This window comes from Nelumbo nucifera, chromosome 2 (assembly GCF_055504915.1).
Source record: "Nelumbo nucifera cultivar China Antique chromosome 2, China Antique-T2T, whole genome shotgun sequence".
Classification (NCBI taxonomy): Eukaryota; Viridiplantae; Streptophyta; class Magnoliopsida; order Proteales; family Nelumbonaceae; genus Nelumbo; species Nelumbo nucifera.
In genome coordinates, this window is record NC_142650.1 from 4,597,503 (window position 1) to 4,624,991 (window position 27,489).

Consider the following 27,489-nt stretch of genomic DNA (forward strand, 5'->3'; position numbering starts at 1 on the left):
CCATGAATCTTAGGGTAATTAGTTCCATAGCAAACACTATCTTTCACTAGTAATTGTCCATTATCTTCATGAAAAATGCATCAACTTCATTTTAAACATAGAAAATCAAAATATTCATGAAAAAAATGGAAGAAAGAAAAGAAATTTCAGAAAACAGAGGGGCTGAGCCCCTATTTGTCATAGGAAAAGTAGAAAAGAAAGGATGGAAGAAGAAATAAACAAAATTTTGAGTTCTTTCTTGCTTATCAGTTCAGGTTTTGAAATCGAGGGTTAAAGATATAGCATACATGTTGATTGAACTCTAACAATAAGAAAATGATAAAAAGAAAATGGTATTTTAACTCACAAACTGAATAATTTAGTTTAATAATCTGTTTTATTATTATTGTTGTTATTGTAATCTCAAAAATTAAGAATAGAAAAGTATATAATAACACCATTTACAAATTACCTTGTTGATTATGTGAGGCAACCTTCCATGGGCACCTTATTGCCTTGACAAAAGGTATGGATGTGGAACGGGCTTGTGCATGGATGGTGGGTATATGTGTGGATCCCACTACCTAAAGTCTGCCTTGCTACTTCTCTGGTCACCAGTCCATGAATTGGATTTAAAAATTTCAGGTCTCTGGCAGAGCTGCGAGCTTTACAGTTTATGGCTGATGGTAGTGATGTGCATTTTGGTCAAGACAGCATATATGTGGACTTCATAAGCTTCTTTTTTTTTTTGAAAATTTATATGTTAAATCATGGTTATATATTGTAAAAGGTGTATTAAAAGGATGGAATTCAGAGTTTGCATAGCAGAGGGCATAAAATGTTAGAAATAAATAATAGCATTAACTAAGATATTTGCTTAAGGAGAATTGGTACTTATACGGCTAAATTGGATGGGTGGGTTTGTTATTGAATTCCGATTCCAGACCCTTAGTCCGTCTGCTGAAACACCGTCGACTTGTTTGCATGCCTCGGACCCATTTCTCTCATTGGATAGGGCCGTTCGCTGAGTTAACTTATGAGCTATCTATCTGCCTTAAGGCTTTATTTTTAAGCATCTTCATCAACAATATTATCTTTTCTCGACCAGAAAAACCAAAAAAAAATAATAATAATTATTTGAATTTTCCTAGTGTTTTGATTCTCATTTTAATATTTTATTGTATATTTGCATTTTTTGTACACATCTATCCAGATACATTTTTTAAAATTGCCTTCTAATACTCTTTACAGTATCAATAGTTCGAACCTTGGACAAAAACCACTTCATAGTGTAAGTGTTGAACCTGGATTAATAAATTTATGGAGATCATAGTTGGGAGATCATTTGGGAAATAAAACTCAATCTGATGAAATGATTGCAGCTAGTAGTTTGATGCGACTGCTTTAAATAGTGGAAAGACAAAATATTACATTTGAAAGAAATCAGAAGGCTAAAAAAATATAACCCAACTATAATGCATGGTTCTACGCAAGCAGGATATAATAATGTTGAAAAGTCCCAAAGTCTCCAACTGTGATTGGGTGCCAATACTCTTAAAATAGCTGCGTGTTAGCACCACATGTCAGTGCTCATAGAATTTCATGTTCATAGAATTTCATGTGCTTGAGAATGCTAAATATATAATGCATCATTAGTACAATGCGCTGAGCAAGTAGGGGTTTAACCAAGATTTTTTTTTTGGCATTTTGGTAATATGTCAGAATAACCCATAGGAGCCGTTTGAATAGTGCAGCACCACTTTAATAAGCCCCCTTCCCAATGTTAGTGGTTTTGGGCATGGTTTTCAAAATCGGACCAGACCGTAAGGTCAGACGGACCAGGAATCGATCAGGTGACTGGTTCTATTTTACCTCAGAACCGTTATTTCCCCCAAAATTGTTGATTTGGTCAGCAAATTGCTGATCCAGGCGGTCGAACTGTTTGGTTGGTTTTAATTTTTTTATTTTTTTATTTTTTGTCAGGATGGGCCGTTTGTTCGATTTGAACTATCAGACCGTTCACATCTCTAATACCAACTAAGCCACCTCTCTATTGATATAGCTAGAAAATCAATAAAGTTAGAAACCCCTAATGGGGTGCTGCCGCTAAGTTTCCTGTAAATGGCTGCATTATATGATATCATCAAACAATTAAAAGACAAAGTGACAAATCTTTCAGTTATGCAATTTCAGCCATTATCCAACGGAAAAAATAAAGAAGAAAAATAAAGAGGGGAAAGGAATATATTTTTCTGGTAGGCAAGGATAAAAAAACCCAACCGTCTTTTTCACAGTTCATCCTATTTTAATTTCAAGAGACGTTTTTTAGGTAGTAACAAGAAAATTGACATCTTAGGGTCCATTTGGTTTGTAATCAAAATCAGAATCAGAATGGTTTATTTCCATAGCTTGTTTGGTTCAGATAGGAATGAGAATAAGAATGGAATCAATAAGAATGAGATTTCATTCCCAAGGAAGGGGCAGGGAATGACCATTCTTTCAAATGGAGGAATGTCATTCGAGCAGGAACAGAGATGAGATTCCGATTCTGTCCAACCAAATAACTGGAATCGGAATAGGCCATTCCAGTTCCAATTCTAGACCCTTGTTCCTGTGGACCAAACAGGCCCTTAATCATTTTATATTCCTTTTTGAAGATGGCATGCATTCTCCCATCCTATCCTATCAGGCAATGGTTGGTTACACGTGGCAACTTGTAATTGATCCAATTATGAGCTTCTCAATCCATCACCTCACTAATACACTGTTTGTTGGAAATGAAAAAACCCAAAAGACATTTTATCAGTCAATTTGAAGTCGGGAAGGAAAATGAATTTTGTGTCGCATTCTCTGTAAATATTGTCCATAACAAAAACAAAACAAAACAAATGAAACCTGAAAAACAACAAACATATATAGACGCGCCCAAACGTAACACCCAAATGCAAAGGTGATGGGGATGGGTATAAGTTTACCGTTTACACTTTTAGAGAGAGAGTGACCAGTGACCAGTGACGGATCATGATGCGCCAATCATATGGACCGTTTTTACCGACCGCTGTGAGCCGTCTGATCCTGATGCGATTCCAGCTACTAATGTTGGTAGTCAAAGAGCTTGTGGCGTGAGTGGGAGTCGCGTCTGAAGGGACGCACGAGGATCCGTCTCGCTGACCCGTCGGGTTTGTGGACCCGCACGGTCACGTGAAGGTGGCGCCAACTGCTATGTGGTCGCCTATAGAGACAAGGAATTACCGCCCATAAATCTTCCTAATCACCTCTCCACCAATTATCAGTTATCTCCCACGTGGGACTCCTGGTCCCACCTCTCCCTTATTCTTTTTATTTAAAAGTTTCATAGTTTGCCTCTCTCACTCTATATATATTTGCTTACATGTAAGCTGATTGATCGCAACACTATTCTCTATTTTCTTCTACCACTCTCTCTCTCTCTCTCTCTCCCTCCAATTGGGGTGTTCCTTAGCTTCCTTTATTTCTTTTCTCTACTGTAGTAAGTACTTCTTTCTTTCTCCTTTCTTTCGTTTTGGAAGTCTGATAAGCAAAACACAGAAGATTTATAATAAGGATTATGGGGGAGTCTTCTGCTTCATATATTCGCATGGTAAATTAATCAACTCTCTCTTGATTGTTCTTTCTGTTTATATTCTCTTTTAAATTCTCTTTGCGTTTATTTATGGATGATGAATTGTTAGTTGGTTATTGCTTTTTTTTATGGGGGGGGGGTATACGTATATAGGTGCAGCACCTGATAGAGAAGTGTCTCCTCTTCCACATGACGAAAGAAGAGTGCATGGAGGCCCTTTCTAGGCATGCAAATATCAACCCTGTAATCACTTCCACAGGTGATCAGTTCTCTCTCTCTCTCCTTCATGTTTCATGTATGGCACAGGCTTTTAACTTTACATATTAAATTGATGTAATAATTAATTTGCAGTTTGGAAGGAATTGGAGAAAGAGAACAAGGAGTTCTTCGACGCATACATGAAGAGCAGGGAAGACGAGATGGCCGAAATGGAGATAAAGCAGATGATCCAAAAGATGATCTCCCAGTCCTCCACTGGGGACTAATTAATATTAATATTCAAAAACATGGATATATTCTTGTTCTTGGCTTTGAAAGGGAGGGAGGACAGCGTACTACTAGAAGGAAGCCACACTGTGGTTAGCTTGTTGGTTCCAGTTATATATGCACATATAAATTATGTAATTAATCTGTACTTTTATATATATCTCACTTTCGTAGGGGAGGAGGCTAGATCTCCCTCGCCCACATTTTCTTCTTATATATTATTGTTTTTTATTTTTCTAATTAATTCTTGATTGTTGATCATCTTGCCTTTTCACTGCCTTTTTTTTTTCTCTTTACATTATAATTATATCAATTAATAGAGGGACACGTGCCATGCACGCGTACACATTAAAAACAAAAAGAAGAAAGATTCAAGAGACAAACTTTCAAAGATGTTTATATATCAGTTCTTTGAATGTCTTTATTCACCAATTGAATTTATTTGAACCACTATCAGTTGCAAACATCGACATTTTTTGGATTGTGACACTCTTTGAACTTTGTTTTTCGACAACCCCATCTTTGTGGACTTAGGTTATATATAGCTAGGTTTTCTTCCCAAATGGTCTGTATGAAACCCTTGTTAAGGAAGGTGCCAAACTATCTGTGGCTGTGGGTGAATCCAAATATGGAGATTAACCATTCATTTACGGCGTTGAAGACGAACTGCTCATGTAGCAGCATTTCCACACAGGGGTGAGAAACATGTAACAGTCAAGGTTTTAGAATTTATAAGCTAAAAAGGGCATAATGGTCTTAAAATAACATAAGGCTAGTTTGGGGTTTTGAAAATGTATAAAGCCTCACATAATAATCATATTTGAATATTCCATATACTATAATGGCAATTGATGAGGGGTAATTTGGTCCTTTGAATCAAATAACGACACATGGACTTCAAGTGATACCTCGGCGTTGACTAGACAAACCAGCTCGGCAAGTTAGTCTCGAGCACCTCGTACAGACTGACATTCACCTTGGCTGGACCAAACTAGCAGGTTTCTTAACTCACAGTGACTTGCCTCAAAAACTGGCCGGGCTACAAGAGTCTATGGCGACCTATGAGCAAGTTCGCTAACTTGTCCCGAAGAGACATTACCGACCTGAGATCTCCGGAGCATCAAACCATGACCATTCAACTGACCTACCGCACTGAATGCCCTAGAGTTACTCGGACAGATCGTAACTCCCACACAGGACATGTAACCGATGCAATAACTCACCAGATCAAGCGGAAACGGCTCCGCGAGAAGAGAAGACTCGTTGTAAGGGGACTTAGATCACCGATACCTATATAAGACACTCATTTCTACTTAAGAGGTATGCACGATTTACATACTCTCAAGCTCTCTCATTCTCTAAAACACTCTTAAAACACTCTCTGACTTAAGCATCGGAGTGCCCATCTCGGGTAAAGACAACCTGGGCACTCTAACTCTTCCTCTCGCAAAACATAATCAGCTCAGCCACTTCCAACTCGGCCCTAACCAAGAGTAATCCGGATCATCTAACACAAGGGAGCAACCAGATCACGCAACATCAGCAATGGTAACTGGTAAGGGAAAAGTGTTGGAATCTAGAAGCACATGGCAAAGTAATGAGAGAGAGAGAGAGAGGTGAGAAATAATCAAAAGGAAGCATGCCATTTGATTATTTATTATGAATTATAAGCCATAATCAATATAAAAAATTCCATTAATATTCCCGGTTGCTTTGGTGATTTGGTTACCCCTATTTTGTAATCTAATTCTCATTCTATAGTGCATTGCCATAAGTTGCATTGTAGGAAATTGTCTTGTCTTTCCTAACAGGTTGCCAACGGTTACGTCTTTATTTTGGATCAAAATGGCTAAGGGGTGTTTTGTAACATGAATGAGAAAATGGTAGGTGTGGATTGGTCCACACTACACTCCAGTGGTAGGGGCCAATCCACAACTATTTTGAATTGTAGACACATTTTTTTTAATTCATACATCTTAGATACTTTTTGTGAAATAGATACATAATCGATTATAAATAAGTAATTATACCCAATAATTCAAATCAACTTTAAAATATAATCGATAAATTCATGTTAACTAATAAAAAATTATTTTAACAAAAAATAATTAAAAATAACAAAAATAGTTATATTAAAAATTTAAATAATTCAATAAAAAATTATTGAATATTTAAAACTTCAATAAAAATAATAGAATTGAAGCTAAAAAATTAAAAGATATATCATTAAATTATAGCTTCATGGGTGTAATGGTAAAAAACAACAAAATACCAAGGCATGTGTATCACCTGCCCCTTTTTGTCCACCGGTGAATGGGGGCCATTTACAAAAAATAAGCATTGACGAAAAATTGATCAGATGATCCCTATTCATGAGTTATTGTCATGAATTGGACTAGAACAGTCCCATCCACAATATAAACACAATATCAATACTACCTAAGTTTTTAATTTTTCAAAACATCTTTTTATAATGCGTTATTTATTATAAAATAGGTTGGATGATCTATTGGTCCTTTGAACATCTAACTATTGAAATTCAAAATAAGAACATTTCTAGGCCCCTAGTTAAGTAGTTGAGAATGGTGAGATGCGAGTATTTTATGTAGCATGGTATTTTTCACTTTTTGGGAAACTCTGGTGTAATTAAATACAACTGAGTTGATTCATGTCATTTAAACCCGAATTAAATACAACTGGTTGGTTTCTCTAGAAAGGTACTCTTATAATAATAAGCTGAAATTTGAAATTCTGAATAATAACAATATATGGTAACACCCCTTTATCGTATTCACGTTAACATTTTCATTTGCTAAGTTACATAAATAAATTGGTGAAAATAAAAATAATCATTTTCTACCGCATGCATTCATCTTTTTGGTTAGAAGCAAACTAAATAAGGACTATACATACATTGATGTGAAAACTACAATAGTAAAAAAAAAATAGTTCTAGCTTTATTAGCATCTAAGGTGGTGTTTGATAACTCTTTTCAGAGGTCTGACATTTGAAATATCTACTTTTTAGATGTTAGGTTCATTTGGTATTGTATTTGAAATATGACCTAAAAAGTTTTTTCAAATCTGAAATTGTAAGAGACAGGCCCTTCACTTAACGCGTTCAAATGTGCTTTAGACGTGGCCTAAAGTAAAAAATACCCCTATTTTAACTTGATAAAAGCCCCATATGATCTCTCTCTCTCCACCACCACCACTACAACTCTCAATAGCGGCGTGTCTTCGATTCCTATCTCCCTCTCTCTCTTTCCCTATCTTCCAGCCACCGTCGTTGCAACTCTCAACAGTAGCGACGGTTTTTTCCAATTGTATTAAATATTTTAATAGTCTTAAGATATTAATTTGATAATTATTAAATATTTTTCTCATTGTCTCATGGTCTTTGTTACTATTTTCACTATTATTTTAACTCTTAATAATTTATTTTTACATTATAATGTTATATGTGTTTTTTAATTTTATTCTTATTTTAATAAATTATTTTTTTATTCTTTATAATTTACTTACGCTTTTTCAATATTATTTTTAATTTAATAAATTATTTTTATGAAATAATGCAAATTGAACTCAAAATTACCAAATAATTTGTTTTAGGGGTAAAATAGTAAAATCAATGAATTTTAGATGTTGAAGGTTTGATCCAACACAAATAACCTTCTTTATTCAGAGCCTCTAAAAAGTCGAAAAGCAACTATGTCTATTTTTAGATTTCAGACACTTTTAATATCTTTTTAACTTTTCAAATTTTAGATTTATCAAACACCACCTAAGTATGGATAGGCAAGCCAGATCAGATTGTTATTGTTGCTATTTGTTGAAGCCTTAAAGCTCAGTTTGGAAAGAGCACAAATATAAATATGTGCAATGTAAATACAATTACACTCTATATATTTGTATTTGTACTCCTTTCAAAATGAGCCTAAAAGATAAATTTCATTAATACATGATTAGAATACAGCTTGCCAAGGTACAATCAGCAATATTAGATTGTTAGTGGATTAATATAAAACAAGACAAACAAAACATCGTACTTCAAATTTAAAGATTCACATATAAATATGAAAGAGGAATTAGTTCCAGCTTTAATAATGTCTCAGTGTGATAGCCAAGCTAGATTATGGGGGCACTTGGTTCCGTTGGTGTTTATTGAAAAAATGCTGCCACCACATGGGCATTTGTGTTTATTGAGCATAAAACCACCGTTTGATTTCACTATTTACCAAATAAACACTAAAAAGCACAAACACCTAGATTTATGTGCACAAGGCATTTGGGGAAACGCTAAATTCTTGTTTCCCCCAACGTCCAAGCATTTATAGAAATGAAATTCTTACGTGGCATACTTTATGGTATACTAATATGAGATTAGACCTGATCATGGGCTAGGCTTTGGGCCTGACTTTACACTGTGTTGGGCTCGGGCTTTGGGCCTGCCCCATTGAAATTTTGGCAAAAGCCAAGCCCAAGCCCGACCCATGAATAAGTCTATCTGAGATGTAAAGTAAAAAAATGTTTAAAGTTATTCTCAACCAAACAATAAAAACAAGAAATATTTAAAGTAAAAAACATTTAAAGTAAAATTGTTAAAATAAATGTTTAAAGCAATAAACACCCACAAAACCAAACATATACTATATTGTTGACTAGCTACTATGCAACATGACAAAAATGTTGCCCTGTCCTTCAAATGTAAACGGGGGAATCAAGAAAATGAAAGAGAAGATCAACTGATCAAACAAGGATTTTCATGAAATATTCAAGCTGAATATCAAAATTTGAATGGGCCCAGCCTAAACTTGAAACAGTGTAAAATGCTAATTTGGGCCAAGCAGAACTGCACTCGAATGAGGATGTACCACCGTGGAATATCCATAGCATTTTTTTTTTCTGGAGGGCAAGTTATATAAACCTAATTGTCTTGTTGACAATTGAACCTATCTTTATTTGAAGAGACAAGCTTTTTTTTGGCAAAACAAAAAAGAAAATTGATATCTTAATTTCTTTTTTTATGATGACTTTTTTTCCGATCTCGTGCCTCACAGATATTCCCAATGCATTTATAAGTTATTATTCATGGGAGATATTCCCAATGCACGATGGATGTGCATGTGAGGCGCTCCCGTGTGAGGAGTACACATGACAACTTCCATCACCTTACCTCAATGTAATGCTATTGATCAAAATGACAGGATGACCACGTATAGACTTTTTTTTTAGTCGAGTCCCGATCTTATCAAATAAAAAATCGTATGCACACCGTGAGAACACGGCATCTAGCTAGCTGATAGCTATGTATTAAAGATATTTTTTATACTTGTATATTAAATTTATAGAAAAATATTTCCCAATGGATGGATGCCTTTGTTTCCCATGGGGTGTATATAAAACTATATATTAAATTTATTTACACACCCTGATGAAACTTAGGATCTCTTACACTGCTAACTATATAGCTTGTCGATTAAGAAATTAGAAAAGCCAAAAGATCAAACTGGTATCAGTGATTGGGAATGAAAACAAATTTCCTATTAGACTGTATAGCTGGAGTGGGATCCGGTCCTCTGAAAGCAAAAAATTGTATAGACACCCAATGATGAAGAAATGAGAAGCTTGTCGATCAAAAATGAGCTTTGATGATGAAGAAGCTTTTACAGTATTGACCAGCTTTTTGATCAAGAAATGAGAACTTTTATAACAGTACTGTGTACTGTTCTACCATGCCCAACCTCCCCTCAAAGAGTACGTTAAGCTTTTGGGGGAGTGACAATAGGAAACATCAAAATGATGGAAAAGCATACTAAGTAATTACAATAACGCCATTGGCAGTCCCCCTTACAAAATACACGTAAAGCCCACCCATGACACACATATTGACACCATGAAGGCACGCGGTTGGCACTCGGATGGCTCACTGTAGGTGCTTGATGGCGCGGCGAAGGAGTCACTTGTGACAGGACGGTTGGGACCAGATCCAAATTTGATACTCCTAGTCGTAGGCGCTCGGCCTATAAATGGCTATATGTTTGTTTATTTGTTTTCAGGTTTTTTTATTAATTTGTTTTTACTTTTTCGTTGTTGTACGTGAGTTCCACTAACCTCATCCTGCACCTACCTACGTGGGTGGATTTGACTGGTGCCTCCATATGAATATCATATGTCCGCAAGTGAGCTCATAAGCGTGTAAAGGTTAAGCACGAGATCCCCTCGACACTGTACTGTGTGCTTGTGCTTACCACTGATTAATGCAATACAAGTAGCCTTTTGTTAATTCGTGTGCCTTCTTGTTGCCTTTGTGTGTGTGTTTGCTTTGTTTCGTAGGCTTACTCGCCCATTTCGAGTGCCGCACGGGGCCCCAACGATTACCCCCGTGACAGTTGGTATCAGAGCAGGTGCTCCTACAAATACTCTGGACCGTCTTCGTCCCTACATCAACGCAATGAAGAGCAATCGGGGCGTTTCCGATGACACACCACATGGGCGGACTCAAGCCCACGACACCGACGAAGCTCCACTTGACGAACCTACCAAGACACAAGCCCCAAAGGGGCGTACAACCAAAGCTAGCAAGCACGACAAATCAGTCGACCAACTAGCTACCGTGGACATGCGCCTCCTACGTTGCGAGGTGACAGTGGGAGAAACCCGAGACCGGGTTGATGAACTCCACTTCAACCTAGAGACAGTTGAGAATGCAGTGGTGGAACTAGAAGGACGTTTCAATGGCGCCTTCAGAGACATGCACACCACCATACAGAATTCGGGAGCTGGGCCTTCCCAAAGCAGCCTACAGGGCTTGCTAGACAAATTCCAAGCGCAATTGGATGAGATGAGAGATGAGATGACTCTCCTAAAGAGGGCAGTGGCCAACACACCAAGCACTCCCTCCACCCTAGCTTCCATGAACATCAAGATCCGAGAGCCAATGCCTTACTCGGGTGCCCGGGATGCTAGGGAGCTTGACAACTTCTTGTGGCAACTGGAGCAATATTTCTCTGCCACTGGCATCATTGACAACCAAACTCAGGTACGTACAGCTGCTATGTATTTGACTGACATAGCAATGTTATGGTGGCGTAGGTGTTGCCAAGACATTGAACGTGGAACCCGTACCATCGACACGTGGGTTGGATTCAAGCGTGAGATCAAGCGGCAGTTCTACCCAGAAAACGTAGAGTACTTGGCGCGCCGAAGAATGAAGAATCTCAGACATCAAGAATCACTACATGACTACGTCAAGGAGTTTTTGGCCTTGACGTTGGAGATCACGGACATGTCCGACAAGGATCTTCTGTTCAATTTTATGGATGGTCTCAAGCCATGGGCTGAGCTGGAACTCCAGCGACGCGGGGTTGAGGACCTCGCCACCGCCATGGCCATAGCCGAACAACTTGTTGATCTGAGAACACCTAAAGAAGATGTGCAAAGACCATCCAGCCTAGGTACCATGAGTTTGAGTGGGGGAGATCCACAATCAACCCCTACAAAGGAGAAGCCAGTGCCCGTGAACAAGCCCTACACTTACCAACAAGGGAAGAAGCCACAAGGAGGCCCAAGCTACCAGGGCCACCAATCAACTAGAAGACCTCCTCCTGCGCCGTGCTACCTTTGCAACGGGAAGCATTGGACGAGTGACTGTCCAACCCGAAAGAAAATAACTGTCCTCATCGCCAAACTCAGCGATAGTGAAGAGAGTGATGAGGAGAAACCCATAGCGGCGCCCAGAGTAGGCGCCCTCCAACTCATCAATGCCATGGTCAAGAAAGAGGCCACATCAAAGCGGCCCACCAAAGCCCACAAGGGGCTGAGTTATGTAGACATCACCCTCGGCGGGAGGCCGACCAAAGCCTTGGTGGACACTGGGGCCACCCATAACTTCATTTCGCTTGCGGAGGCAAAGCGACTCGGCTTGACCACCACCAAACAAACTGGGTGGGTCAAGGCTGTCAACTCCGGGGCCAAGGCAGTAGAGGGCACGGCCCGTGGAGTAGAACTCCGAGTTGGACCATGGAAAGGACCCATCAATCTATCTGTGGTTCCCTTGGATGATTTTCAGGTGGTTCTTGGAGTGGAGTTCCTCAAGCAGGCGGAAGCAGCGCTTATGCCACACATCAACAGTTTGCTTATTCTGGACGAACACTCCCCTTGCATGGTTCCTGTCTCATTAGCCGTGCAGATACTTGGGAAGCAACTTTCAGCCTTGCAGTTGTACCAAGAAACTATCAACCATGAAGACAGCTCTGCGTCAGCAAGGAAGAACCCCTGTCAAGTACCTTTCATCGACACTGGAACGGGTTGGAAAGTCGTCACCAGGAAGAAGTCACCCCCAAGACAGTTCCAGTTTCAGCGCCAACACCGATGCCAGCGCTCAAGTCAACACCAGCAGCAGCATCAACTTCAGCGCCAACCACATCAGCAGAAGTCGACTTCGCAGCAGAAGCCGCAAGTGCCCGCAACTGGTGGGCCCAATAGAAGAAGACCCAAGGCCGTGTCAAACCTTGCCCTCATCTACGACCACAACCACCGGGGAGAGCGAGTGCCACCCAAGCCATTCAGGGACCACATTCACATCATCCCAAAGGCTAGTTCCCGTAGTAGCCTGGTGAGATACCCTTGGGGAAAAATGCATGGGAATCCACACCTTAATAATCCAAAACACCATTTTGATCCTTACCTGGCCCAAACCTACCCCTTAGCCAAACAGAACCAGCCACTAACATACCTTGAGGCTGCCAGGAAAGGACTTAGCCATAGGAAACCCTTACAGAATGAGCCAACCCAACCATGCCACCAAAATATACACCTCGGCCTTGGACGACAGCCGGTTCGGGGAGCAGCAGAAGAACCCTCCTTCCGCAATAGTGACTCTAAGGGACCAGCCGAAGCCGATTTCCGAGGACGTAGATCGAATTGAGTGGGGGAGAATGTCACAAGTGACTCCTTCGCCGCGCCATCAAGCACCTACAGTGAGCCATCCGAGTGCCAACCGCGTGCCTTCATGGTGTCAATATGTGTGTCATGGGTGGGCTTTACGTGTATTTTGTAAGGGGGACTGCCAATGGCGTTATTGTAATTACTTAGTATGCTTTTCCATCATTTTGATGTTTCCTATTGTCACTCCCCCAAAAGCTTAACGTACTCTTTGAGGGGAGGTAGGTAGTCGAGTGAGCTCATAAGCGTGTAAAGGTTAAGCACGAGATCCCCTCGACACTGTACTGTGTGCTTGTGCTTACCACTGATTAATGCAATACAAGTAGCCTTTTGCTAATTCGTGTGCCTTCTTGTTGCCTTTGTGTGTGTGTTTGCTTTGTTTCGTAGGCTTATTCGCCCATTTCGAGTGCCGCACGGGGCCCCAACGATTACCCCGTGACAGTCCGGCAGATGCAGTAACCAGGCGATCACTCGGCACCGCACCAGCTTTCGCCTTTCGCTAGCTACTAATAGAACGACACTGCTCACGTCAATGAAAAACATCTCCGTATGATTATGAAAGGAAATGTTTCTAAAATGGAGGTTGTGATTTGTTAAAACTGAAAAGCATATCCGGATTCACCTTCACGTGACTGTACGGAGCTACGAACCCGGTAGCTGGAGCCTGGAGGGACGGACCACGGACGGGCTCAAGTGCGCATCGGCGTTCTTCTTCAGACATGAGTGGCACTCGCGTCGCGTGAGTGACAAGCTCTTTAATTTAAGGGGACTACCACCAATTCAAGAAGATTGGAGGTTGAAATGGGAATGGCATCACTGAGGACACGGCACACAAGGAACAGCTTTCATAGCCTTGCATCGGAAATATCTCCGTATGTTTATGTTTATTTTATGGGCCAATGCAAGGTTATGATGATTGTTCGAATGTACTGACTGAATCCTGTTTCACCTGGGTCCAAGTGTGTAACAACAATTGGGCGCAAACCAACCAACCAACCAACGCACAGCAAAGTGTGTTTAAACTTTAAACAATCATGGGTCCTCCTGGATCCAACCCTAACCCTAGGGGGGTGGGGAGTCCAGCCCATGAGTTCGAATCTGGTCCCAATTATCAATCATCTCCCACGTGGCACTCCCGGTACCACGTCTCCTTTGTTCTTTTCCCTTTTTTTATTTAAACCTTTCATAATTTGTTTATATATATATATATAAAATAACTAATAAGCTGTTAATTCCGTCGATTGATCACGATACTATAGTCTGAATTCTCTGTTTTCTTCTGCATCTCTCTCTCTCTCTCTCTTTGGATCTTACTTTCTTTTCTCTACTTTACAGCTTTCTTCTCCTTCTTTCATTTTGGAATTCTGTTAAGAAAACAAAGAAGATCCTTATTAAGGATTATGGGGGACTCTGCTGCTTCCTATATTCACATGGTAAATTAATCATCTCCCTCTATCCGTTTCCTCTGTGATCCTTTATGCTTCTTCATATGTATCTATCTAATTATATTTTTCTTTTAAACTCATTAAGTTTATGTATATAGGTGCAGCACCTGATAGAGACACTACTAAAATTCCCGTCTTTAGAGGCAGACCAATGGAGTTACTTTTAGAGGCAAATTTTAATGCCTCTTTTGCCCTTTCAATTTTTGGCGGATTCAAAATTAATCGCTAATTTAGGTTTTGCCGCTCAAACGCTATTGCGCGCATAACAAGAAAACTCTCTGGTGGTCTGCTCGTGCCATTCTCAATCCGTTCTTAGAGGGTTTTGGTCTTCCATTTCTGTTGCGTGAGAAGGAATTGTAGCCACGGGAAAGTGCTACCCAACCGTGAGTGAGGAATACCAGAAGGCAGTCGAGAAAATGCAAGACTCGGCCGGAACCTTCGATGTAAGTCTAAGACAGGAGGTCCATTCGGAACCATGAAGCACTCAGCGGAGCTTGGTCATGCGGCCAAAAACGATCTTGATATCATAGTTCGTCTCTTGGAGCCCATCAAGGAACAGTTCCCAACCTTGTCGTATGCTGACTTCTACCAGTTGGCCGGTGTTGTTGCTGTTGAAATTACCGGAGGGCCTGAAATTCCATTCCACCCTGGAAGAGAGGACAAGCCTGAGCCACCACCAGAAGGACGTCTGCCTGATGCCACTAAGGGTTCGGACCATCTGAGGCAAGTTTTTACTGTACAAATGGGACTCAGTGACAAGGATATTGTTGCTCTCTCTGGCGGCCACACCCTGGGAAGGTGCCACAAGGAGCATTCTGGGTTTGTAGGAGCTTGGGCTTCTAACCCTCTTATCTTTGATAACACCTACTTCAAGGAGCTCCTCAGTGGTGAGAAGGAAGGACTTATCCAGCTGCCATCGGACAAGGCCCTTCTGAGTGATCCTGCCTTCCGTTCTTTTGTAGAGAAATATGCTGCGGATGAGGATGCTTTCTTCGCTGATTATACAGAGTCTCATCTGAAACTCTCTGAGCTTGGGTTTGCTGATGCGTAAGAGTGATGAGCTGTTGGCGGCAAGACATACTGTCATCTGCTTTTTATCATATTACTAGAACTAGTTAAGGCAATTACTTGCAATGAAGTTGGCTGGCTTTTGACTTCAATTTCCTTTGTTTTGTTTTCAGAAATTGCTGTGTAGCTCATCATCCACATCATTTGCACTTAATGTCCTCTTATTTTGGTTGCAGTTCCATAGATACATCGAGAAGTATCTACTTCATGATTTTCTTTAAAAAAATAAAAAAACAGGAAAACTCACTGGCAGACGACTCTCTCGCTTGAAGCAAACCTGGCTCTCTCTCTTCCTCCTCTCTCTTCTCTCTCGGACGAACATCTCGCTGTTCTTTAAATTTGTTGTAGTTCCAGAGATACATCGACAAGTATCTACTCTCTCACTTGACCAAGTTACTACTTGAAACTGTTTAGGACTTCTATTACTCTTATCCTTTTCTTTTATTTCTATTTTCTTTAAATTTGCTTCCATCTTTGTTTTCACCATACCCAATGTTGAATGATGCAAATAATGCAGATTTCTTGCAAGTGGACTCATCATATATTAAGGATATTATTCTTTGCATTTGGGTTTGGTCCTTACAGGATGGATTCACTGATGAAGGGTAAAACCTATTTCCTGAATTTCATTCTTTTCTTTTTCCTTTATTTTTTATTACAATTCCCTTTTATGATTTGAATGGTAAATTCTTGAATTTTCTGATATTCATATTCCAGTTAATATAACATTGAAGAGAATGGCTCTAGCATTGTGTCTATTAATTTAGTTTATTTTTCATTTTTTTTGTGATATTTATTTTTTTGAATTTGTGTTTTGTTGGTGGATTTTAAAAGTAAATGAAAACATAAAGTCTTTTTAATTGAATTTGGACTGTTAAAGATGGGTGTTTTACCTCTTAGTTTTTGTGTGTGTGGTATATTGGGCCTTGAAGTTCATCGACAATGAACTTTACTTACATTCTGATCATTTGATAATATTTCCACAGTTTTTACTTCTAAAATTTATCCATTAAGATTTGCCCTTACATGCTTTCACACAAGATTAGTGACTAGCTCAAAAAATTTTGGAGGGCAAGAAATAGTGTAAGAGCCTTCTCTTTGTCATAGATGGCTCAGTTTTATATGTTTGCTTATTGTTTCTTAATGCTTATCCAAATGACGTTTGGTATTTTCACTTTATTGTTATAAAGAGATATCATCTGTAATTCCAACTTGTTTTGTGAGTGCTGGCCTCTCTTCTATGAATAATTATTTTCCTCCATTATTCAATATTCATCATCATTATTTAAGCCTTGTCCCAACTATATGGGTCAGTTACATAAGTCCTGTTTTGCCGTTCCATATTTAATTCCATATCCATTGTTAAATTATGAGCCCTCAAACAATATAATTCTTTTCCCATCTGAAATTTCTCTCTAGTTTTGCTTTCATGCTGATGATTGGTGAATGGGTTCTTTGATATAGGAGCTTCATATATGGTTAAATATACATTAGTTGCACAAAATTTATATGTTTTCTTATATGCAATTTTCTTCGGTGCAAATTTCACTAGTTTAAATGCATGAGTGCAAATGGGCTGAGTGTAAATTCTGGTTTGATTTTGCTTCAGGTTTAACCTTTGTCTTGTTTATCTGTAAAAAGTAAAATAGAAAGTAAAATGGTGTGGTTTCATCCAATAGAATGGAAGTAGGAGGATTGTTTCCTTGGGAGTGAGGTAGGAAGCAATATATGTTGTCCCTACTTATATGAGAGAATTAAGGTATGAAGAAGATAGTACAAATTTTGCATCGGTTTTTGAGATGCAAATTTTACACCCTTAATGAGTGCAATTGAAACAAAAGTATAAACAAAAGTATCAGATAGGGATGTAAATCATGGTTATTATAAACAAACAGACATACAAAACTGAACTGGATGCAATATTTGCATCTGGTTCAGATTTGCACTGCAACCCAAGGCAGCCTTACTCTTGAGAAGCTCTTTTAACTTGTCAAAGTAATTTGCTTCTAAACCGTATCGGTTTTACATAATGCTTGCATGTGTGGTGGAATCACTCTGTCTCAATGCTATTTCATGGCTCGTATTGTTACTTGTTAGGTATCAAATTGTTTCAGCTGATGGTGTCAATGAGTACTAATCCACACAAATTGATACTCACCAATACAATTAAAAACCCATGTTTGGCCTAAGCTTGGTGCAGAGGTCCACAACTGCAAAGTGACCTAGGATCTTTCATTATCCTTTTAGGTTGTCTTTGGTTTGAAGGAAAAGGTAGGGAAAGATAGAGAAAACAACCTATACAAGGTTGTGTTGGTTTGAAGGGAGAGGTAGGGAAATGTTATGCATGTATGAAGGTTTAACAGATTTACATGTATGAAGGTTTAACAGATTTACATGTATGAAGGTTTGAAATGCATGAATATGAAAAATGATGTTTTTTCCTTACAAGTAGAATTACCGGTTTTTTCCAATAAATTGGATACAACTAAAAATAAAAAAGTTATTTATTTTTGGGGATTTTACCGTTCAGTCCACCCCTAAGGTGGAGCTACTAGTAGACTAGGGGTGGACTGAATCCTGCCCGTAGATTGATGCCAAATTTACGGGCAGGATGTAGTTTAAAGGGGGGGCTATTAGTAGACTAGGAGGGATCTGCAAATTAGATTTCTGAGGGGGATTGTAGTCTAAAAATCCCTTTATTTTTTCTCTTATATTTTGCACGATTTTAATTAATGGTAGAAAAGAACCATGTGATGGATCTATTAGACCTGTTTGGTTTATTTGGAGATTGACTGGTGAGCATTAAAACTTTGTTACAGGTTAGCTGTCAATTGTTTGGTTTGGAGAACTTAGTTATGAGCCTTGCAATTAGACCTGTTCATGGGCAGTCCATTGTGCTTGGCTTTACACTGATTCAGGTTTATTCAAATTTGGGCAAAACCTAAACCCGATCCCAGCCCATGAACAGGTCTACTTGCAATCAGTCATAAGAGGTTTTATGCACCAAGTAGGATTAGGTAATTCCCCCAACTTACTCTTCAACTCTAAGTATAAAATCTCATATATTTTCAAAGGCACCCAGGGATGTAATCATTTAATTTTTTCAGATTTGGGATTTAGCTATTTGTGTAGATGTCCAGCATATGCAAAATTGGAAAGTATAGCAATCTTAAGGCTGCCAATTCTGCATTTTTGTTCAAATTTGAAATTTCAGAGGTAGAAAATAATCTTTGGAGGTGTTGGTTAATGTGAAATGGTGCTTGATGCCGACATTCTGATATCCTATCAAACTGGTTAATTGTTGTCCTGGTTTATCATTGTTACGTAGAAATTACACCCATCTCATCTTTGCTACCTAACAGTTGGAGTCGGTGAAAACCATTTATACTATTAGATCATTGTCAATGAATAATGAACCAAAATTTCAGAATAATATATTTAGCAAATAGCAGAGTTGTTGGTAAATAAAACTCATGAGATCTAATAAAAATCCTTGAGGTGGACTGAACTCTAAATTTCCGTTTTTTTATTGCTGTATAAAATTCAAGAACCCTTGAGACTTATTTGGGCACATCACATTTTAAATGCATATTCCTTGTGAAAAACCAAAAAACCATTGTAAATAATAGCAATCATAATATATACTTTTTGTAACTAAGAAATTCTCATAATATGTATGGGTGTCTTTTTCTTTCAAACATGTAGCTGCAGGGACTAGAAACCTATTCAGAAGTAATCATGTTAAAGGGTGTTCTTCAATGTAACTTCTTTTCTTGTTGTGTGGTTCAAATTAAAACTATCTAGTTTGAAAAAAAAATGTTTGTTAAAACATGTTTTTCTTGTTGTGAGTTTCTTAAAACAAAACATGGAAAAACATGTTTTTGGTTGTAAACATGTTCTTTTATTACTGAAACCACAAACGGGTTCTGAAATTTCTGGTTCTAATAGCATGTTTTTGTTTTAAATCATACAATATATCTCACCAACTTTCATAAATTACATACCATCTGTACTCTAAGTCTAACATTTGATTTTGTTTTAAAAATCATCATTTTGATGGTTTTAAAAACATGAATTGTTTTTTACAAAACCAACTTATTTTTGCTTCTTAAAACAAAAACACAATTTGAGAACATGTTCTTTTTGCTGACATGGCAATTTTAACACCCACTAATTGTTGAAAACAGTAGGGACTTTTAAAAGGGTTTCATGATCTGTTTTACACATCTTGCTTGCAGCAGACAGAGTTCCCCAAATCACTTCCTTGATCTTTTATCATAAATTAGATTTTAAAATTTTCAAATCATTTACGGAACTATATATACCTATTTTATTTGGGGACCCACTATCCACTATCCATGTGACAAGTATTGAAATTTCTAGACTCCATTTTTTATCTGATTTAGGATATTATATTAAAGTTTGATTTATAATTAAAGAATAGACTTTGTCTGAAAAAAATGAGACCCACATCAATTGTTTGAGTTCAAATTCCCTCCTGACAACTAAAAAAGTGATGAAGATAGCACCTTTTCATATAAATCCAAATGAAAACATGAGAATTGTCGCTATAGATCCAGCAAAAAAAAAAGTGATGAAGATAGCATCTGTTTTTTTCCTTCATGCTAATTTTTTTTCTTAGAGACAAGCTAATGATCACTTGTGTTTTCTGGCCTTTTAAACAAGTCAGGCGGTTAAATAATAACAGTCTTTTTGGATCCTGCCCTGAGTCTCTGTCCAATGTGGAAGGTCTCACCCTTGTGTATGTCTATATCCTCATTTGTTCTTGTTTTCTCTAAGTTAACAATAAATAGTTTTTATATTGATTCATAAACCTGTAAATTCACTGGTTTAAGTGAACTCTGACTGTTGGGACCTTTCCTATAACAATTTAAGTGGTTCCTTGCCAAAAGTATCCGCCAGAACTTTCAAGTATGATTTTCTTTTTCTCATTCTCTTGATTTTTCCATTTTTGGTTATGTTTGATTTTTAACGTTATCTATTTATATCCTTCTTTAGAATTATTGGGAACCCTTTAATTTGTGGACCAAACACTGAAAACAACTGTTCTGCTGTGTCACCAGAGCCACTTTCATTTCCACCAGATGCTCTAAGAGGTATATATGTACCTAATCAACTAGTTTTAAAGATTACTTTGATCACTTGAATAGGATGAATATCTAAGCTATAGGCATGTTGGGTTTCCCAGCTCAATCAGAATCTGGAGGAGCAAAATGCCACCATGTGGCTATTGCATTTGGGGAAGCACCGGGTCAGTTTCTCTTATCATCATTGCTGTTGGGTTTCTTCTCTGGTGGCAGCACGGACACAACCAGCAGATTTTCTTTGATGTTAATGGTTAGTACCTCTTCCCATTCAAGATACTATTTCCAGGATGATTTCTTGTATCAGTGCATGTAGATACGATAGTTAGAAGGTATTGAAGCTAGTTAATATTTCTTAGTAGATTCTAGTATTTCAGTTGGTGAGTACATTGCTGATAGGGTCATATCCCTGGACATGCTTTGACTGATCTATGAACCCTTGTTTTAATCATTGGGTGAGTTTTTTAAACTATAGTTTGGACCATAAATTTGGAAATTGGGGATCTTTGATTGTTTTGCATTTTAGCTATATTTGCACCATTAGGTGGTTGACCAATTAAAAGATAAAGTCATTAAGAAAGTGGTGTGGAGTCCATTAAGGAAGCTGATCCTTGATGTGTGTACCGACACAGGGATATAAATTTGAAGATTTTTTTTTATTGATATATAAAATTGTAGATTTCACATAAACATCTTGTAGGCCAGAAAGCAACATATCTTGGGGTAATTTCAAAACCTTTGTTGTGGTTTCTTAGGTCTGTTAAATGAGTGTGATGGATAGGATGCTAGTTTTGATCCAGGAGATCTTGTCCTGTACCTATTTGATGGCTACTTGATACAAAAAATGTGCATGGCTTAGTATTTGATGTCTTCTCATATAAGATTTAATTATTTATTTTTTGAATGACCAACTCCTTAACCATGCTGATAAGACTTTATTTATCTTAAGAACTTGCTTTTCTCTGTGCATATCTATGCACATTATGCCTGCATTTCTCAGCTAACATGTTTCATGGCAGACCAATATGATCCAGAGGTTTGTTTGGGCCACTTGAAGAGGTACTCGTTTAAGGAACTCCGATCAGCAACTGACCATTTTAACTCAAAGAACATTCTCGGAAGGGGTGGCTCTGGAATTGTTTACAAGGGTTGCTTGCAAGATGGGACTCTTGTGGCAGTCAAAAGATTGAAAGACTACAATACAGTTGGTGGTGAAGTCCAATTCCAAACAGAAATTGAGATGATAAGCCTGGCAGTGTTGCTTCTCGATTAAAAGGTGAGCAAATTTGGTGTCTTGGAGTTTGCATTACTTGGTGTCTTCCTCAGTTTTATGCTTGAACCTTCAAATTGCTACAAGATCTGCAACATCAAATGACATTGGTTATTTGCTATTTATCAAGTTTGTCCTCCTCAGATGGGACCAACTGTTTTTGTGTGTCATGGTGGTAAAATTTGGCTTTTTGACAACTTGTGGTTTGAGTGTGTTATACAGACCTCCTTGGATAAAAAAGCAGTCTCTCATTTAAGAAAAGGTCCCAACTAAATGGAGTGTGTTATACACACCTCCAATCAGCAACAACACCTTTCGAAGAACCGGTTCCAGTCTTCTTCGGCAGCAAGAGGTTATGAATGTTGGGCATCACACCACCATTTGCGATCGTAACGACACCCAGCAACTTGCTTAGTTCTTCATCGTTTCTCATCGCCAACTGAATATGCCTCTGCACTATCCTTGTCTTCTTATTATCCCTTGTTGCGTTTCCAGTCAATTCTAAAACCTGTTTTCAAGAATTATTAGTATAATCTATTCAATTCAATTCTTCAAATAGGTGTATCAATTGGTATAATTTTATATATACTTTCATACAGGTTTTATGTTTTGATTGAATATATTTTCATATAGGTGTATCAATTAAAATTTTTATGTAATGATATTCACAATATATTGCTTTTTTTTTTTAATTGGAACCTTTAGACGCGGCCAAAAGTGCCTCTAAATTTTAAAGCATATATCTCTAGAGTCAGCCAAAAGTGCCTCTAATTGAGATTTTTCCTTAGATTTCTTTTAGAGGCACATAAAATTGCCGCAAAATCATTTAGATGCATTCAAATGCGCCTCTAAATCAAACTTTCAGAGGCACTTGTAAATTCCTCTATACAGGACTTTTAGCGCTAGTGAAATAGAGGCAATCATATGTGCCTCTAAAAAGTAATTTAGAGGCGCTTTTGATGCTCAATCAAGCACCTCTAAAACATTTAGCAATAGGGCTTTTAGAGGCACTCACTTGATTTCCTCCTATATTTTTTAGAGGCATTTTTTCAATTTTTAGAGACAGTTATGACTGCCTATTAACTAGCGAGAAGGATAGCTTGTTGGCTCCTGTTATGCGCATAGAAATTATGCAATTGGTCTCCTAAAATAATAACCAAATATAACTAGCTCTAGCAGAATTACCAAAAACAAAAAATCTTGTAGCAGCAGTGTTGGTAGGGGAGGTTGGATCTCTCTCCCACATTTTCTTATATATTATTATTCTTGCTTTGCATTTCCCTAATTCTTGATTTTTGATCATCATTGCCTTTTCACTGTTTTTTTTTTTTTCTTCTGCAATGTAATTATATCAATTAGTATAAGGGCAGGTACCATGCACGTATACATTAGAAAACAAAGGATGAAAAATGAAAATGCTATGATTATATTAGAAAGAGTAGTGCAAATACAAGGTTTAGAAATACCGCTTACAAGGCTTAGAGAAGAGTTGTTTTTACTACATTTCTTTGAATGTCTTAATTCACCAATTGGATTTAAAGGTTAAAACATTTGAACAATTACCATTTGCAAGCATCGATATTATATAATACTATTAAAATTAATATTTCGATTTTACCTTTCATGGCTTTAACATGAAGCAAATGCAAGTATCATTATTATATATAATGAAGATTATAGGGTAAATTACAATCACTCATGAGTTGCGACACTTATGCCCTTGAACTTATTTTTGCGATAAAGACCCTCTTCATTTTTAGACATAGGTTGATATTGCAAATACATAACAAATTATTCAAATACAAGAATGACCACAAACAAATATGAGGTAAACACTTGAAGAAACAAATGATTCTTGGAGAGGATCTATACTGCACAAATACCTTTTTTAAGCTTTTTCTCCAATGATTAAACTCTTTTAGCTTAGAATCTTTTCATACAAATTAAGTTACTATCTTACTTTTGCTCTATTTTTCATTTAGAAGTTTTTTATCATAATACACTATCTTCAGTTTTTCAGTTCAAACTCATACATATATAACATGAATCAAGCTTAGAGAACTTGTGACCATTATAGAGCCATTGAAAAAAGATTAAATCATTCTTAGAAATGTTTAGACCTTGTTGCCGATATCGCTGAAGGCTTACAAGAAGAGGAAAAAGCCATTAAACCTTTAAAAGTAGTTGACTGTTTCAACCCTGTCAAAAGTAAAATAATCAATTACTAGGTTCAAATAGGCAACTACTATTCGTAGGAGAGAATTTTTTCTATCTTAGAGTCAACAACTTGATGCAACTTGCTATCTACTATTTGACATAGTGAAATTTTTTTTTTATAGTTGACTATATAGGCCATAGCTAGTGTGGCATTAGGCTTAGCTATTACAAATAGTTGATTAGTATCTTATGGGCAGTCAACTACTGACAATGCCCGACCTTAGAAACTTTGAGTGGATGACTTCTAAGATCTTGGAGTTAAATTCTTAGGTCTCCATATTTAGAATTTTCACAATTATGCTAACATTAAAATCTAGAAAAAACCTAATCACCGGTTTTGGTAATACTGAGGTAGGTCTTAGTTAAACCCATTGTTGTGCATCTTGATATGACTACATCAAGGCCTAAAATAAATAAAATAAGTTGAAAACTTTCTTATTATTTCTCCCATTTCTTGTCCAAAGTAGTGTTGGTTTTTTATTTGGAGAGAGTTCAATCAATCATTTGATATAGTTACTCCTGTGTGTCTTAGATCATCAATGAGCCTTTTATCAATTCTTTTCAATTCAACTGAGAAAATTGCACACTTGTCTTTTCACAACATCAATACTCTCAATAAATTTGTTATAATCAAAACACATAGGATTAATAACGGGGTATGTCAAAATTGATTGTTAGACTATAATTAATTACATCTCTTTTTAGGCCATGAACATTTTGTTAGAATCAACTTAGGCTCAATGCCCGTTAGAGAGGGCTTTCCCATGGCGGGTTTTGACTTTGTGAGGTAAGTCTCAACCAGGCAAACTATAAAGCAATAATTGGTGTAAAACTTGGAAAGTAACTTAGTAATTATATTATTACTTGATGGAGGTAGATTTGGTCTGACCCTTTGCCTGTGCGACACGTGGAAGCAACCGGGTATGATTTGGCAGGAGCGTCAGCTCAGCACAGTGACATAGCCATATCCCAAGAAGAGGCCCGAGCTCTCCAAAAGGAACCCACGCTTCCTAGGAGGTAGAACCCAAGCTTTCCCTAGAAATCCTGAGCCTTACAAGGAACCCTGCGAAGGGTGAAGCCCGGACTGACCCACCTCAGGTCAGTCCGGGCCACACCCCGGCACCTCGGGTTAGTCCGGGCCACACTCCTACCCGAACTCAAGACTTCATCTCGTGCACCACCCCGACACTTCGGCTCCAGGTCGCAGGATTGAATAACCATACCTGACAAAGAAGTTCGTACTCTGAGGCGGTGCGCCTGATTGATCAAAGATTTGACAAATGACAACCACACTCCAACGACCACCTGCTACCGCCATCTCAGTTATTGCAGAGACGGCCCTGACAGAGAAGACAATGGCGGTTATGCCTGCCCCCCACAGAGGCGGTTACACTTGATCTGGCAGAGGCTTGGGAGTGAGTGCACCAGGGTGGTTATAAAAGGCCCTCTTTCCCCAGAGTAAAGGTAAGTGATACTTTGCGCCTTCTGGTCTCAGAATCTCTCATCCTCATTGCCTTCTCAAGAGTACTAACTTGAGCATCGGAGCATTCCCACCAAGTTCCTCCCCCGAGAATCTCTTGTTTCCTCCCTGTTTCAGGCATCTCTTGCTCCGTCAGAGGCAAGGTTACCAGCAGCTAGGACTGACCGGATCGTGCATCATCATTACTGTAAAGCAATAATTAGTAATTATTATTACAGTAATTATATTATTACTATAATAATTACACTATTAATTAGTGTAATATAATTACACTATTAATTAGTAACATAATTAGTAATTATTATTACAGTATTTATACAATTACACTATTAATTATTGTAATTAATTAATAATTATTGTTATTAATTAGTAACTAATTACTGTAATTAATTATTGTTGTTAGTTAGTAATTATTATTAATAATTAATAATTAATTAGTAATTAATTACTGTAACTAATTATTGGAAATGGGTGCTCGCATATGGAATCTACTCGCACGAGTATATAAACCAAAGGACTGATTTTGGGTTTGCCAGATCAGCATTTCATTAATTGAATCTTCAACTATCATCAGCAGCTAAAGATTCAATTTTGCCTGTTCATACAGGTTGGATCTTCGTGGCTGGGCCAACATGTACGATTTGTTCCTGATTTCAGCTGCATGTCGGTGAAATTTTTCAAAATTTTAACGTGACAAAACTTTTATAAAAGAAAAAAAAATTATTGACCATGCATGGATCCAAAAGGACCAAAATTTAGAACCATGACATGAACCCACGTCGATGTGATGCATTAAATGCCCATAGAAAGTAATTGTGGGTGCCATATGGATAAAAAAATGTAGTAGGACAATAAATGCCACGTGGAGGCCTTTATGAAATGGACGTCTTTCTTCTGTGTTAAAAAAAAAAAAAACTGGAAAACCCTTCGCTACGCAAAAGGTTTAGGTGTCTCACTACAGTTGTTTCACTTGAATCGTTTTCATTTCCCCGCCGCTGCAATTCTTACCTTGTTTCTAGAACACGATTGAAGGCACCACCAAAATTATTATTATCATTACTTTTTTTGAAAAAGGTAAAGTATAAAATTATATTAATAGAGAGAACAAAGAAAATTTAAAGAAAGCTCAACAGAATGAACTCAAAGTCAAAATACAAAAAAACAGACAAGATAGTCTTAACCACAAGTTCACAACAAAACACTCACTAAGACGTTGTTTGGTATAGATGGCATTTATAAGATAAACGTTTTGTATGATTTTGTCTTGAAAAACGAGACAATATCTGTTTTAAATGTTTTGTACGATTTTTTTACATTTCAGCGTCAATAAGTGCTATATAAGCTAAACAGTGAAAAATTAATCTTGAAAATGAAAAACGTCAAAATTGGTATTCTTTTAATAAATGGTTCATACGATTTTTTGAGAGAGCCGTTTTTTAGATAAATGGCTCAACCAAATAACTTTTAAGGCATTTTTCTGCTAAATGCATCTCTAATGCTGAGCTGACACCGTTTCTTCCAAAAGCTATATTGATACCAAACACCATCTAAGCACAACTTCGGCAGCCAAGAAGACAATCTAAACTATCAAAGCACCATTCTGAACCATCTTGGAAACATGGACGCTCTGCCTGGTTTATTAACCCTCTAGTTTGTAACCAATCTCTCATATTGTCTAAACCGGCCCCAGGCAAAGTCACTCCAAGAAAGTCTAGAGTTGTCATCTTCAATTGCAACTCCACTCGCTGATCAATGGGGTCACAAGACTAGTACGTGAGAATCTTGGGTTGTAGGAGAAGCAACTAATCTCACTCCACATCTAGGGAGACTGAACTCAGGACTAACCTTCTGGACCTCATGATAAATATTGTGGCGCGCATCTGGGAAAGGTAT

The 27,489-nt window shown here is 37.8% G+C and overlaps 3 protein-coding genes across 16 annotated transcripts in view; all 3 read left to right on the top strand.

The window, feature by feature from the left end:
* RAD51D (DNA repair RAD51-like protein) overlaps positions 1–881 on the top strand; it is a 38,627-nt gene extending 37,746 nt beyond the window's left edge. For 3 of the 6 annotated variants that reach the window (XM_088898047.1, XM_088898046.1, XM_088898049.1), the window contains one exon: positions 469–617. In XM_088898047.1, coding sequence (XP_088754173.1) covers positions 469–567 — 99 coding nt within the window. In that variant the 3' untranslated portion in view covers positions 568–617. The other 3 variants (XM_019197230.2, XM_010255037.3, XM_088898048.1) reach the window with 2 other exon arrangements.
* Positions 882–1,027: 146 nt separating this feature from the next.
* On the top strand, positions 1,028–4,367 carry LOC104594647 (uncharacterized). Its single transcript, XM_010255041.3, has 3 exons — positions 1,028–3,598; positions 3,734–3,839; positions 3,932–4,367. Exons 1-3 carry the CDS (start codon positions 3,566–3,568, stop codon positions 4,063–4,065), a joined length of 273 nt encoding a protein of 90 aa, XP_010253343.1. The 5' UTR covers positions 1,028–3,565; the 3' UTR covers positions 4,066–4,367.
* Positions 4,368–14,219: 9,852 nt separating this feature from the next.
* On the top strand, positions 14,220–22,554 carry LOC104594648 (protein CLAVATA3 INSENSITIVE RECEPTOR KINASE 1-like). 9 transcript variants are annotated; one of them, XR_016083070.1, is made up of 7 exons: positions 14,263–14,444; positions 14,555–15,892; positions 16,042–16,129; positions 20,609–20,641; positions 20,734–20,882; positions 21,649–21,905; positions 22,122–22,554. XR_016083070.1 is itself a non-coding variant. In XM_088899315.1 (7 exons), the coding sequence occupies exons 2-6, from the start codon at positions 20,265–20,267 to the stop codon at positions 21,900–21,902; spliced, it is 534 nt and encodes a 177-aa protein (XP_088755441.1). In that variant the 5' UTR covers positions 15,510–16,129; positions 20,215–20,264; the 3' UTR covers positions 21,903–21,905; positions 22,122–22,554. The 9 variants fall into 9 exon arrangements, 4 of the variants coding, with proteins under 4 accessions (XP_088755441.1, XP_088755439.1, XP_019052872.1 ...); XR_016083069.1 differs by having other exon boundaries at positions 14,555–15,570; positions 15,701–16,129; positions 20,215–20,641; XR_002022561.2 differs by lacking the exon at positions 14,263–14,444 and adding exons at positions 20,215–20,286; positions 20,381–20,456 and having other exon boundaries at positions 15,510–16,129; positions 20,544–20,641.
* The last annotated feature ends 4,935 nt before the right edge of the window (positions 22,555–27,489 follow it).

What these genes read in the sequence shown, in the direction of transcription:
- LOC104594647 (XM_010255041.3), top strand. Translation starts at nt 3,566, where the DNA reads ATGGGGGAGTCTTCTGCTTCATATATTCGCATG. An exon ending in CTGCTTCATATATTCGCATG is followed by an intron (nt 3,599 to 3,733) that starts GTAAATTAATCA and finishes ATACGTATATAG; the next exon opens with GTGCAGCACCTGATAGAGAA. An exon ending in CCCTGTAATCACTTCCACAG is followed by an intron (nt 3,840 to 3,931) that starts GTGATCAGTTCT and finishes ATTAATTTGCAG; the next exon opens with TTTGGAAGGAATTGGAGAAA.
- LOC104594648 (XM_088899313.1), top strand. Translation starts at nt 16,017, where the DNA reads ATGTTGAATGATGCAAATAATGCAGATTTCTTGCAAGTGGACTCATCA. An exon ending in GTGGAAGGTCTCACCCTTGT is followed by an intron (nt 20,287 to 20,396) that starts GTATGTCTATAT and finishes CTCTGACTGTTG; the next exon opens with GGACCTTTCCTATAACAATT. An exon ending in GTATCCGCCAGAACTTTCAA is followed by an intron (nt 20,457 to 20,608) that starts GTATGATTTTCT and finishes CTGTGTCACCAG; the next exon opens with AGCCACTTTCATTTCCACCA.